The following is a 14,213-nucleotide window of genomic DNA, read 5'->3' on the forward strand; positions in this document are numbered from 1 at the left end:
ATGAGCATTTACTGCTTGTAATATAGCTTGGACTTGATGAAACCGAAGAATTTTCTTAATGAGTGGTCTTGGAGTTTTCCCGCTACCATGTGAACCTTTGGGGACCCTATCAGGCTCATTTTCGAAAGAGAAGGGTGCCCATCTTTCGACACAAATTGGGAGATGGGTGTCCTTCTCCTAAGGTTGCCCAAATCGGCATAATCGAAAGCCGATTTTGGGCATCCTCAACTGTTTTCCATCGCGGGGACGACCAAAGTTCACAGGGGCGTGTTGGCACCGTAGCGAAGGCAGGCCTGGGGCGTAATTAAGAGATAGGCAACCTCGGCCGATAATTGAAAAAAGAAGGGCGTCCCTGACAAGCACTTGGCTGACTTTACTTGGTCCATTTTTTCTTGTGACCAAGCCTGAAAAAGGTGCCCGAACTGACCAGATGACCACCAGAGGGAATCGGGGATCACCTCCTGTTACTCCCCCAGTGGTCACCAGCCCCCTCCCACCCTAAAAAAAAAAAACTTAAAACTTTTTTTTTGCCAGCCTCAAATGTCATACCCAGCTCCATCACAGCAGTATGCAGGTCCCAAGAGCAGTTTTAGTGGATGCAGTGCACTTCAGGCAGGCGGACCCAGGCCCATCCCCCCTGTTACATTTGTGGAGAAAACAGCGAGCTCTCCAAAACCCTCCACAAACCCACTGTACCCACATCTAGGTGCCCCTTTACCCCTTAGGGCTGAGGTAGTGGTGTACAGTTGTGGGGAGTAGGTTTTGGGGGGGGGGGGTTGGGGGGCTCGGCCCCCAAAGTAAGGGAGCTATGCACCTGGAAGCAATTTGTAAAGTCCACTAGGGTGCCCGTTTGGTGTCCTGGCATGATAGGGGGACCAGTGCACTACGAATGCTGGCTCCTCCCACTACCAAAGGGCTTCGATTTGGTAGTGGGAGACAACTAGAAATTGATACATATACATTGAACGTAAGATAATCAGCGATTGACAGTTGTCGATGATGACCTAGAGATGGGAGTAACTAGTGAGGTAATTAAATTTGTTGATGACACAAAGTTATTCAAAGTCGTTAATTCACAGGAGGATTGTGAAAAATTACAAGAGGACCTTACAAGACTAGGCGTCCAAATGGCAGATGATGTTTAATGTGAGCAAGTGCAAAGTGATGCATGTGGGAAAGAGGAACCCGAATTATAGCTATGTCATGCAAGGTTCCACGTTAGGAGTCACAGACCAAGAAAGGGATCCAGGTGTCGTTGTTGATGATACGTTGAAACCTTCTGCTCAGTGTGCAGCAGTGGCTAAGGAAGCAAATAGAATGGAAAACAAAAATAAGGATGTTATAATGCCTTTGTATCGCTCCATGGTGCGACCGCACCTTGAATATTGTGTCACTGCATCTCAAAAAAAGATATAGTAGAATTAGAAAAGGTATAGAGAAGGGTGATGAAATGATAAAGGGGATGGAACGACTTCCCTATGAGGAAAGGCTAAAGTGGCCAGGGCTCTTCAGCTTGGAGAAAAGGCAGCTGAGGGGAGATATGATAGGTTTATAAAATAATGAGGAGTTGAATGGGTAGATGTGAAGCAGAGAATGTGGTAAAGGCAGTTAGCTTAGCGGAGTTTTAAAAAGGTTTGGACGGCTTCCTAAAGGAAATGTCCATAGACCATTATTAAATGGACTTGGGGAAAAGTCACTATTTCTGGGATAAGCAGTATAAAATGTTTTGTACTTTTTTGGGATCTTGCCAGATATTTGTGACCTGGATTGGCCACAGTTGGAAACAGGATGCTGGACTTGATGGATCATTGGTCTTTCCCAGTATGGCAATACTTATGTACTTATGGATGTTTGACAAAAAAAGTACAAGCTAATACCAAAGCATTATGGAAACTAATATAAATTAGAAGCACTACTTCTCAATTTTTTTACCCATATCGATTATTGTAATATTCATGTAGATTGTAAGGAGTCAGTGCTACAAAAACTTTAGACATTACAAGAAACACATCATCATGGTTGATTTAAAGTTATTGAAGATGGAGAGCCTCACTACTGCACAAGTTTGCATTGGTTACTAGTGAAGGTGCAAGTTGTGTTCTTTGGTCTCGCTCCTAGTTATGCAGATATTTACCAAATAAGAAACTTTAAGTTGTAATGTTACACTAAATTCTAGGGGGAAAAACCCTGTAGCTTATTCAGCTAAATGGAACATATTACTTAGTAATATCAAAATTATGTAAAGCCTATTTTTAAATAAAAGAGTTTACTAGCTAAATGAAAATAGTATCTCTTGTCATTTTCCTAGGTCTGTGTAGTTTCACCAAGCCACACTGAACTCTTGCAGCTAGTGTGGGATATAAAAAGTATCCAATGTAATGGAATTGATCACAGCAGAGGAGTAACATTTCTCTAGTGTAATGAAAGGGGGGGGGGAGGACTTCAGGTACCCACTTCCAACACGATTCTCAAAAAACAAACAAAAAAAACCACCACACACTAATACTTTTGCCAGACAGTTTATTGCCAACACTGTACATATTCTATTGCTACAAAAATTTATAGCACCTTGCTTTTGCCATAATTTTCTTTACAAGAATAAGAACCCACATATAGAGAAAGCAGTTCAATGTTACATCTTCAAGCTCCCTTTGAAACTGCTAATATTTCTAATGACTAATCTTTGCTTAACATCTAGTGTTTTCCCACTCAAAAGTTATGAAAGTTAATTCAGTGAATCAGGCCCAGAAACCTGAACTATTTGGGCAGTGTGCACCAAAGTCTGTCTTACATCTGTGCATAACAGTTACAAAAGTGAAAGTGCAATCTAGTGAGTTTTGCAAGTGTGGTGTAGAATTCGTATTGCTTTCAATACAGAGTGAAGTACTACTTTTCCTACTCCCTTTCAAATTATTTTAAATTAGAACCAGTGATGTGAACATGTGAAATCGTGTCAACATGGAATGGCTAGCAGAGACTAGTATACCACAGCTTCCAAGCGGAAAACAATCCTCAAAGTATAGCTTGTATAATGTCATTTTTCAGACATACAGCCAGATGTCTGGTTTAGCAGAACATGAGATATGACCTTGTCTAGCAGGGAGGGGACTAGTAGACAGGTGCTATGTTCACTCTTGCTGGTCAGCTTGCTCTTCCTGGTCACCTCCATGCTTTGGTTGTGGACAAACAGGACCTACCAACCAGTTGAGTGGTATACTGGCAAGATAAGCCATCACCTCATCTAGTGATCCCTTTATTTTATTCAGCTGTCCTTTGCTGCTGGTGAGGAGTTGCTCAGACACATCTCTGAAGGAAGCAACAGAGTGGAAGTTCAGGTAGATATCTCCAGCCACATAGCTAATATACTGGGCATGGTTTTGGATGTTTTGTGGCAAGCCTTGGACGCTGGCTACTAGAGTGAGGCAGTTAGTCTGAAGCTGGCGAGACAGGTCCTGGGCCAGAGTCAAGGCACACAATTCTATAGGCTAAAGACAGAAAAAACAGGACCATGTGACAGACAATTCTATGAACTTCAGAAATGGCCTCTGAGTAGAAAATCTGGCTAGAACTACAGCAAGAGTGTTCCAGCATACTACCCTCCAGTCAATATATCCATGTTAAACAAATTTGTGCTTCTACTCATATTTATGGTTTGCCAATAAAGCACATCGTGTGCACCATTTGGAAACAAGGGCACCCACTGCACTCGTGCAAACCATTACACAGACACAATGGACAATGACTTTGAAAAGTGAAAAATTGTCATTTGGCAAAGAGTTTTATGTTTACAGTTAGTTACCTGCTGAAAGTTTGTGGCCATTTAGCTGTTCAGAAGTTATTTACCTGTCTACTAGAGGATCTCTCTCCATCCTTCTGTTCTGTGCTTCTCTTCCACGAGATCCAAGACTGGTAAAGCCTCTCCTGGGCATCATTCAGTTTCCGATTGGCATTAGACAAGTTCTTATGGGCATAACCCATCTGAAAAACAAGTTGATTGTACTTAACAGGACTTACTCAGGCAATGACCCCAAAATTAACAGAAAAGCTTTTAACTAGACAGTTATCCCCCAGATTCTATATATCTGGCCCAAATTGGGTGCCAATCCAAAGTGTGACCATGGGAGGTACATAGATGGGTCAGAATACATGGGTTGTGTGCCCAAATTGGGTGTCAAGAATTACATTTTGTTTCAGTCATAAATCCTGGCACCCCAAAACAGCACGCAATACTATTCTATTATGGGCACTCATCTTTCAGTGCCCTGTGATACTGTGAGCAAGTGATAAGGGTGGGCCTTCACACCAACACAGCCAGACAGTGTTGTAAACATGAAATATATGTGCTTTATTAAATTAAATCTAAAGCCTCTTACTTCACAGGCCTAGAAACAAAGGTAAAGTCTTATCTTCACAGAACAAAGTCTTAACCAAGGCTGTGGCTTAAAGGGCCCAAAACACAGTCTATAGCTTGCGACTGCCACACCCCAAACACAGTATGTTTTTCTTTGGATTTCCAGATCTGGCTCTAGCCAGACCTCAGAACAAAGCTCACAAGCCTTCAAATAAGAGATTGGCTTACCTCAGCCAGGTCACAGTAGCTAGTACAATATGGTGGCAATTATCCAGACTAATCTCAGCAGGGGAGTGGTCTAGATAATCACAAGTCTCTGGACTATTGGCCAAACCTACATCTGGTTGCTGAACACAAATTTTACTGTCCACAGGAATGAAAAAAGTGTTTACCATGGTAAAATAAAACAAATAAATTGCCGATTTACTGTGCCTCCCCATTTCCACATCTTGTGGTTCTCTCTCCTATTCTCCCCCATGGCCAGCAATCCAGCATCTCATTCTCCCTCCTCCTGGTGACCCCTCCAAACCTGCTCTTACAATCAGCAAGGATTGAACATGGTGGCTCTCTAGCACAGAGCCTCCCTATGTAGCGTTCCGACCTCCTTCGATGGAACTTCATGTTCTGCAAGGAGGACACTATGCTACAGAGGGAAGCAGCATATGCAGCAGACTGTAAAAGCAGGTTTGGAGGGCGAAGGTGAATGAGATGTCAGTCTGGATAATCCGACATACAGTTAATCAGCATACTGTTTTCTTCAGTACAGGTGTATGCCGAGTCTTCACTTCTTTCTTCCCTGGGCCTCCTTACCCCCACTCTGGCCCTGCCTTTAATATGCCCTAGTGCACGTCCTTTTGCCTCCACCCCCTCCTGTCTCACTTCCTCCCTGGGCAGGAGTAAGGGTTTTTAAGATGGCTCACAGTACCTGAGGGATCCTTCTTAAGAGTGAGACTAAACAGCCTGGCAGATCTGTTACCTCTACTACTGAGTTGTATGAGCTTTTTTTTACTTTGAAAGCTCTTGCAGTTTCCAGAGCCAGGGCTTCTTTCCTGCCCAAGTGACATGGAGACATTTATGAAGAAAGACAAATATAAACATCTGGCTTGTGAGAGTGACTGTCTTTGGCTCTTGATCCTTGGCCATTGCACCACTCATGTGAAGGGAGTTAAGTGACTTGACTAGTCCAGCCACAGCACAGGGAAAAGTGGTGTATGAAAGTGTCAGCACAGCGAGCTACTGTACTGGTCCAGACTTCTAGCACTACCTTCTGAGGTCTGATTTAATAAATGCTGTAAATGATCTTCCTGAAGGAGTTAGAGGATTGAGGCATCTTAGCAACTACACCAAGGATAAATAGATCAGCCACAGCTACCTTCTAGGAAATATCACATACAAGTTGTTTGAATGCTTGATTGAATAGGGCCCCTTAAGCAATCTGGAATCAACAACCCAGAGGAGGTTTCTGCAAAAGCCTAGGTAAAGAGGCTAACTGCCCGATATTCAAACAAAAGTGGCAGCTATCTGGTGATATTCAGTGCAGGATAGCCAGCTACTGCTACTGAATATCGCCGCTTTGTGACTCAAAGATAAATCACACAATATAACCAGCTATACACCGATTTGTAAAATGACAGCAGCCAAATCTGGCCACCACAAAAGGTGGAATAGCTGTGGCCGGTCTCACTTTAAGTGTCCAGTGCTAATATCAGCGTGGCCGGTTAAAATTGGACCAGCCAAAGTTAAACCGGATATTCAATACCGGTCACCAGAAATGGACCAGCATTGAATATTCGGGTTTAGCACCGACTGCAGGAGACAGCCCAGCTACCTCCCTCAGTCTGAATATCAGGGCCTAAGTGTTGTACATATAAGAGAGTCATGTATAGTTTTGCTATCCAGCATTGTTCCCAGTTTTGCTTGAAAAACCCAAGTTCCAGGAAACATTTTTGGTTTAGAACTTCTGCTAGCTTGAACTCTTATTGATAAGTGCCAAGGAAATAGTTCAGCATCTTCTGGCCCTCTGCTTGCTAGGAATAGTCCTAAAATTTATTCCAAGTAACCTGAACTGATACTGTATTACAGTAGCTTCTACAAAAAAAAAATAAAAAAAAAAACACACCCCCCAAAGCCATTTGTCAATGCTTCATTAGCATCAATAAGACTGGTATTATGCAACATGCAAGGTTGTCTTCACACCTTTTTTCGGACAGCAAAGCCTAAATGTTAACAGTTAAAGTCAATTACACCCCGACTTTAAGGCCATCCCTGAACTAGGGAAAAAAAAAAAAAAAAACAGACCTCCCCTGCAGTATAATATGTTATGACCAACACACCCATGTTTTCTTCTACCTAGTTAGGCCTGGGTACATTCACCTTACCAGATCAACGGTGCAATGGAGCTTCAAGATGACTTCCTGGCTCCTGTGTTTGGCATCTTTGATCCTGGTCAAGGTCTGCTCATAAGCATGCCTGCGTATCTTGGAGGACAGTGACCCCAGTCTAATATAATAACTGCTCTTCTGGGTTTCAGTTTCAAATCCGTCAGCTCTGGTAGCTTCTTTGGCTATGAAGACAAGATTATCAGCCCGGTTACAAGTCTTCACCTTGAAATGCGAGAGGAGTGTGTGAAAGCATACCTGGCTACTGCAAATGCCACCTAAGTCAAATTGGAAGCTTTTGGAGGCCAGTTTATTTTCTTAATGCCAAGTAGCCATAGAAGCATCATACCATAGAGAGACTAATGCTGATTTAATGTTAACAAATAAAAATTTTAAATGGATTCCTAAAATCAGCTCAACATTCAGTGGCCCACAATCCTGAGTGACAGGACACACTTTACAGTTCTAGTTTTGCCTTACCTTCAGTCAGTGGGAAATACTGATCCACAAGAGCCTCAGATTTTGTCAGTGCTGCATCTACTCCAGTGCTCACCATCTGCACCATGTGGCTTCCCAGAACAGTATTCATGCCATCACTGACAACTGCCTTAGTCATTTCTATTCTCCCATGCACAGCTCCCTTGGTCTTGTCCAGCACCCCAGTGATTTTATAGGCAACAGAGTCCTTGACACCCATCACAGCTTTTTTTGCACTAACCACAATGTCGGTGGCATTAGCAACAATCTATATGGGAAAGATTACATAAGAACGTAAGAATAGCCATACTGGGTCAGACCAATGGTCCATCTAGCCCAATATCCTTTTTCCAATTGTGGCCAATCAAGGTCGCAAGTACCTGGCAGAAGCCCAAATGGAATGTCATGCTACCAATTCCAGGGCAAGCAGTGGCTTCCTCCATGTTCATCTCAATAACAGAGAAGACACTGATTTACCACAGTCATCAACATTAGATTGCAGCCATCCACATCTAAGTTCAATAACTGATGCTCTGAAGGTTTGAAAGGCCACACCATGTCTCAAGCTAGGAGATGCCACCACCCGTTGAGCTAAGGGAAGCCAGTGTCTTGCCGACTGCAATATAGCTTTCCCGAAGAACAAGAATGGCTAATATCTGATCCTATTTCTACTTGCTCCGTCATCTGTTGGAGCTGGTTTCCCCATATGGCACAATAATCTTAAGACCCCTCCTCTTCTATTCTTCACAAGCAGAAAGAGTTAAGCTATCATTTTAAGATGGTTGCTCATGCATGATAAGAGGCACAACAAAATTGTAATCTGATTTACCCCTTCTTGGGAGTCCTTTCCAAGATGAACGGAAATAATGGTCATTAATTTTTGATATAAACCCTGCTAGTGAAGATGCACATGCTGTCGTTACATACCACATTTACCTTTGTCGTCTGTGCTAATGAATTGTTGAGAGCTGGTGGTTACCTTATCAGTTGGTTGACAGAGAATGGATAACATCTCTTCAATTTTTTCCAGACCAAAATAGGCATAATTATTGCTAACACCAACTACAGGAAAAGAAAGAAAAAAAGGAAAAAAAAACACTTTGGACAGTGTTCATAGAATTTTCCAGCTCCTCTGCATGTAAACGCATGTGTTGAGTGTAGCTGGTGTGTACATGTTTGTCTTATCAGGAAAGGCAATGAGAAGGAGTTTAAGGTGAATTCCTTGATCATTATATGAATACTGCAGCTGTTGGGAAGTGCTTCTCCTATAGTGTATGAAGGAGAAAACCCTCTCCAAAAATACGCCCCTTCTAACCCCCCCCTAAAATATAGAAAGAACAATTTCCTTCAGATCGTTTCCTTCCTTGATGAGAACTGCCTTCCTAACTTAGTCTTCTGCCTCTACCATTGGTTGGATCCCACCTACAGTCCACTGCTAGTTATGGATACAGAGCCTCAGCTGATGACTTTTTTCACGTGGGAACTCATCTCCACGTTTCACCTCAACTTGTCAGCTCTTCTCCTTTTTAACATGGTTTACTATAGAAGGGGAGAGAGAGAATTGGAGAACTGCAATGTCTGGATACCTTCGAGTTTAATATTTCCCACCCTGCCTCTTGAACATAATGAACAAGTTCTGCTGAATTCTGTACGCCAGACAAATTGGACAATCCTAACCTTCTCAGTCCTGAGCATATACCACATATGCACCCCCACCCCACCATGCATTCAAAGTATGTGCACGTTTGCCAGTGGTGTAATCTGGCCAAGCAGGGATAGACTAGGTGTTTAAAAGGTAGAACTCCCTGTCAAACTTCATTGCCACGGTCATACATTTTAATACACGGGAGCTGCATTCCTCTTCCACCAAGAGTATATTGGATTTTTCTTTTTTTTTTTGGAGGGGGGAGCAGGGGGGCTTTTTCCTCCTTACCAAATTTGGCCCATTTTTGAACTGTGTTTTTCCACCTCATGCCAAGTTCCATCCCATTCTCTTAATTTTGAGTTTTCACAAGACATTTGACCCCTTTTGAATAATTCTTCCCTACCTTCTGTTTGAGTTGGAAATAAAATGCACTTACACTCTGAAGAATTAGAGATCTACCTGTGTGAAAGGATTTGGGATGAACGTGCACATTGCCAGGTCAAAAAGACTAGATGGCAGTGCTGCCAGCTCAGTTGAACTAGAGTTAGAACTGGTAATATAAGCCTTAATTTACAGCTACCTGGGGATCTGTTACCCTTGTATTCCTTTTCCTCCAAAAAGAACCCCATATGGGTTCAATTACAGAGCAGTTCTAGGGTAGGCTGACCCCTCCCACCACACACTGGGGCTGTTTTTGTAAATGGCCTTGCAATGTGGCACCGAAACCAATATCGAGTGTAATACCGGAAGACTGGAGGGTAGCCAATGTTACTCCGATTTTTAAGAAAGGTTCCAGAGGAGATCCGGGAAATTATAGACCGGTGAGTCTGACGTCAGTGCCGGGCAAGATGGTGGAGGCTATTATTAAGAATAAAATTGCAGAGCATATACAAAAACATGGACTGATGAGACAAAGTCAGCACGGATTTAGTGAAGGGAAGTCTTGCCTCACCAATCTAATGCATTTTTTTGAGGGGGTAAGCAAACATGTGGACAATGGGGAGCCGGTTGATATTGTATATCTGGATTTTCAGAAGGCGTTTGACAAAGTGCCGCACGAAAGACTCCTGAAGAAATTGCAGAGTCATGGAATCGGAGGTAGGGTATTATTATGGATTAAGAACTGGTTGAAAGATAGGAAGCAGAGAGTAGGATTGCGTGGCCAGTATTCTCAGTGGAGGAGGGTAGTTAGTGGGGTCCCGCAGGGGTCTGTGCTGGGTCCGTTGCTTTTTAATGTATTTATAAATGACCTAGAGATGGGAATAACTAGTGAGGTAATTAAATTCGCCGATGACACAAAATTATTCAGGGTCGTCAAGTCACAGGAGGAATGTGAACGATTACAGGAGGACCTTGCGAGACTGGGAGAATGGGCGTGCAAGTGGCAGATGAAGTTCAATGTTGACAAGTGCAAAGTGATGCATGTGGGTAAGAGGAACCCGAATTATAGCTACGTCTTGCAAGGTTCCGCGTTAGGAGTTACGGATCAAGAAAGGGATCTGGGTGTCGTCGTCGATGATACGCTGAAACCTTCTGCTCAGTGTGCTGCTGCGGCTAGGAAAGCGAATAGAATGTTGGGTGTTATTAAGAAGGGTATGGAGTCCAGGTGTGCGGATGTTATAATGCCGTTGTATCGCTCCATGGTGCGACCGCACCTGGAGTATTGTGTTCAGTACTGGTCTCCGTATCTCAAAAAAGATATAGTAGAATTGGAAAAGGTACAGCGAAGGGCGACGAAAATGATAGTGGGGATGGGACGACTTTCCTACGAAGAGAGGCTGAGAAGGCTAGGGCTTTTCAGCTTGGAGAAGAGACGGCTGAGGGGAGATATGATAGAAGTGTATAAAATAATGAGTGGAATGGATCGGGTGGATGTGAAGCGACTGTTCACGCTATCCAAAAATACTAGGACTAGAGGGCATGAGTTGAAGCTACAGTGTGGTAAATTTAAAACGAATCGGAGAAAATTTTTCTTCACCCAACGTGTAATTAGACTCTGGAATTCATTGCCGGAGAACGTGGTACGGGCGGTTAGCTTGACGGAGTTTAAAAAGGGGTTAGATAGATTCCTAAAGGACAAGTCCATAGACCGCTATTAAATGGACTGGAAAAATTCCTCATTTTTAGGTATAACTTGTCTGGAATGTTTTTACGTTTGGGGAGCGTGCCAGGTGCCCTTGACCTGGATTGGCCACTGTCGGTGACAGGATGCTGGGCTAGATGGACCTTTGGTCTTTCCCAGTATGGCACTACTTATGTACTTATGTACTTATGTACTTATTTCTATTCCTAGAGGCTATGAATGCTGTATCTGAAGATGTGTCAACCTGGGCAGCATTTGCCATCTCCTTAGGTCGGTTATACGATACCTATACAATCACTACCTTACTTTACATTGTTTAACTGTATTTTACTGAACTCTAGTCTGCCCTACGGTATTGTGTAAGCCACATTGAGCCTGCAACTAGTGGGAAAATGTGGGGTATGTGTTAAATAAATAAATAGGTTAAAATAAATGCTTTGGACACTAGCTGAAGGTCTCAAGTTACTTGTCTTGTGACAATGTTACCAACATTTGAACCCTAAGCTGTAAGACACTTCCCTTTAAGAGGCAAGAAGCCAGTCCTGAACAGGCATTTGTTTTGGGGGGGAGGGGGCAGCTAAATGGCAAGATTGCAGGGGGCCTGGGAATCAAGAGCTGTCCTGAAGAACTCGAGGCTAGTTGTGAACCTGGGAATCAAGAGCTGTCCTGAAGAACTCGAGGCTAGTTGTGAACAATTAGGTATAAGCTGTACTGGTTGCAGCAGTTTATGGGAGGTGATGGTGCTGCAGCTAATGCTACTGGCCAACAGGCTAAGCAAGCTTCCCAAGAATGCTGTGCGATTAAGGTACAAGTCAACATAGTAGCATTTAGGCTGGTGACCTGGTACTCCCCTTCGAACTACTGTACAGAGGATTACGCTCTTTCTAGGAGTAGTCAGTGCTGCAGTTGGCAGCTCAAGGAGTGCATGCTTCATGCCACTGTACTAGGCTTGTAAATCAGGCCTGTGGTGCCATTTTCATAATTCAGCAAATAACTGGTAACTTCAAGGAAGATCATTGGCTTGCTGTAACTACTCTGCATTAGCAGTAATATTTGAGATGCTACTCCGTAAGGATTACTTATGGTATGCCAAGATATTAGGTCTGTCAAAATTTGAATGTACAATTCATGTTCATATTACAGAAATGTAATAAGTGGAAACTGACTTATTCTATATGTCTTAGCAGTGGCCTTCATAAAACAGACTACTTCTATTGCTAAAAAAAAAAAAAAAAAAGACAGCATTTTATGTAGAGTGCCCTTTCCAGCAGCCACCACTACCCATTTTCATTCCAACAGCCCAAATGCACCCCAATAAACTAAAAATGCAAGTGATGTCATCTAATTCACTTCCCACCACACCAAATTTCCCTGACCTGCCAAGCAGTTGCTACTGTGAAGAAAGTGCTATATGGATTTTCATTAATGACTCCCATCTTCCCCACTGCAACATGTCAATTTAACCCCAAACACATTCTCTCAATCTATCCTAGATAGACCAAAAAGTAAATGATTCCAAAAGCATTCAGTCAGGGAAATCATAAAAGGTTATCATCACTATTATCATTCTGAGTAAAAGTCTACCTACATAAGAGAAGCTCCTACCTGGCTACACTGCTCTGCCCAGGCTGGGAACAGACTCAGTAGTACTCTCAGATTAAGAACCACTGATATCTGCTTCATCCACTGCATCACTCAGGAAAAGCCAGGGGAAGTTGGCGAGGACCTGAAGTTGAGCATTGCTGGCAGCTGGAACACTATCTGGGCAAGTAGAACTGCACAAATAGAAGAAATCAAGCTTGCCCAATAGTTATTAGGCTGTGGTACAGAGTATCTAGATCTATTCAGCCCACTGCAGTTGGCCCATGGAAGGCAGCATTTGATGGTATCAATAATCCTGTAATGGATTGTGGTTGGAGTTCCATCTCTTGGCATATAGTAGCGGAGATTTAGTTTACACCAGTGGTTTTCCACCCAGTCCTCAGGGACCACCTGGCCAGTCTGGTTTTCAGGATATCACAATAAATATGCATGAGGTTGCATGCAATGGAAGATGTACATGCTAAATACATATTCTGGCCAGGTGGTCCCTGAAGACTGGATTGAAAGCCACTGACCTACATGACTAAGTGTCATATAGGCTCCGCCCTTTCTGCCTCGCCTCACCCCATGCTTGGAATAAACTCCCTGAGCCCATTCACCAGGCCCCCTCCCTGCCCATCTTCAAATCCTTGCTCAAAGCCCACCTCGTCAATGTCGCCTTCAGCACCTAACCACCATACCTCTATTCAGGAAATCTAGACTGCCCCAACTTGACATTTCATCTTTTAGATTGTAAGCTCCTTTGAGCAGGGACTTGTTAAACTGTACAGCACTGCATAACCCTAGTAGCACTCTAGAAATGTTAAGTAGTAGTGAATAGAATGTGGTTGTGTGGCTTCCAGCTGTTGCTGCAATCAACATCAGGTGAAAGAATTAGGGAAATATCCACAGGTAGATTCAAGTGGTGACAATGCGGTGAAAACATCTATGATCACCTGAACTTCAAGAAATCACTAAAAACCAACCTCTTCAAAAAGGCCTACCCCAACAACCCAACGTAAACCTCTTCACCCAGGAAGAAAACATTACTAATGATCGTACTGGACATCATGCAATCTTCATCCCTTCCTATCCTCCACATATACCTCATTCGATCACTATACAACCTTGTATTTGTTATCAACTGACTGGGCAAGCGCCTTTGACGGTACTATGTAAGCCACATTGAGCCTGCAAATAGGTGGGAAAACATCTGGTACAAATGCAACAAATAAAAATCAATAAAGCAAATGTTTATGGAGCATCGGACCTACTAGACCAAAATGTTTAACATTGGAAAAAAAAAAGTTTCTATAATAGAGAGTTAAGTAGAAGCTTGGGCTATATCATGTTATTTTTCTAAGATAGTTAGCTGTTGGTACAGCTGCCGAGGCAATTAGATTTTTTAACAGAAGCCCCTTAAGTATGTGTTTCATATGGAGATACAGAAAACCTCCATCCCGCACTTCTAAAGCTGTGGTAGTTATGCAAGCAGTTGATTCTCTCATATATTCTAACCCCCCCCCCCCCCACCCCACCCCCACACATAAAAACTTCCCTTTACAGGATAAACTCAAATGCTACAGATTATGCCAGAGCTTGAGAAGGGCCAATAGGCCAAGGGAGTTAGAAGATCCCATCCATGAAGATTGGTTGTCTTTTCTTGCCATATGTAATTTACATGTTTTGCTGATAAAT

The 14,213-nt window shown here is 43.0% G+C and overlaps 1 protein-coding gene across 7 annotated transcripts in view; it reads right to left on the reverse strand.

Annotated features, from left to right (window-relative positions):
* Positions 1-2,516: 2,516 nt before the first annotated feature.
* Positions 2,517-14,213, reverse strand: part of LOC115463556 (perilipin-2-like) — a 198,836-nt gene continuing 187,139 nt past the window's right edge. For all 7 annotated transcript variants that reach the window (XM_030194191.1, XM_030194192.1, XM_030194193.1 and 4 more), the window contains exons 4-8: positions 8,186-8,268; positions 7,210-7,474; positions 6,730-6,914; positions 3,844-3,978; positions 2,517-3,485 (exon numbers count right to left, since the gene is read on the reverse strand). In XM_030194191.1, coding sequence (XP_030050051.1) covers positions 3,129-3,485; positions 3,844-3,978; positions 6,730-6,914; positions 7,210-7,474; positions 8,186-8,268 — 1,025 coding nt within the window. In that variant the 3' untranslated portion in view covers positions 2,517-3,128. The remainder of the gene's footprint in view (positions 3,486-3,843; positions 3,979-6,729; positions 6,915-7,209; positions 7,475-8,185; positions 8,269-14,213) is intronic.

The sequence above is a fragment of the Microcaecilia unicolor genome, chromosome 2 (genome assembly GCF_901765095.1).
Source record: "Microcaecilia unicolor chromosome 2, aMicUni1.1, whole genome shotgun sequence".
NCBI lineage: Eukaryota > Metazoa > Chordata > Amphibia > Gymnophiona > Siphonopidae > Microcaecilia > Microcaecilia unicolor.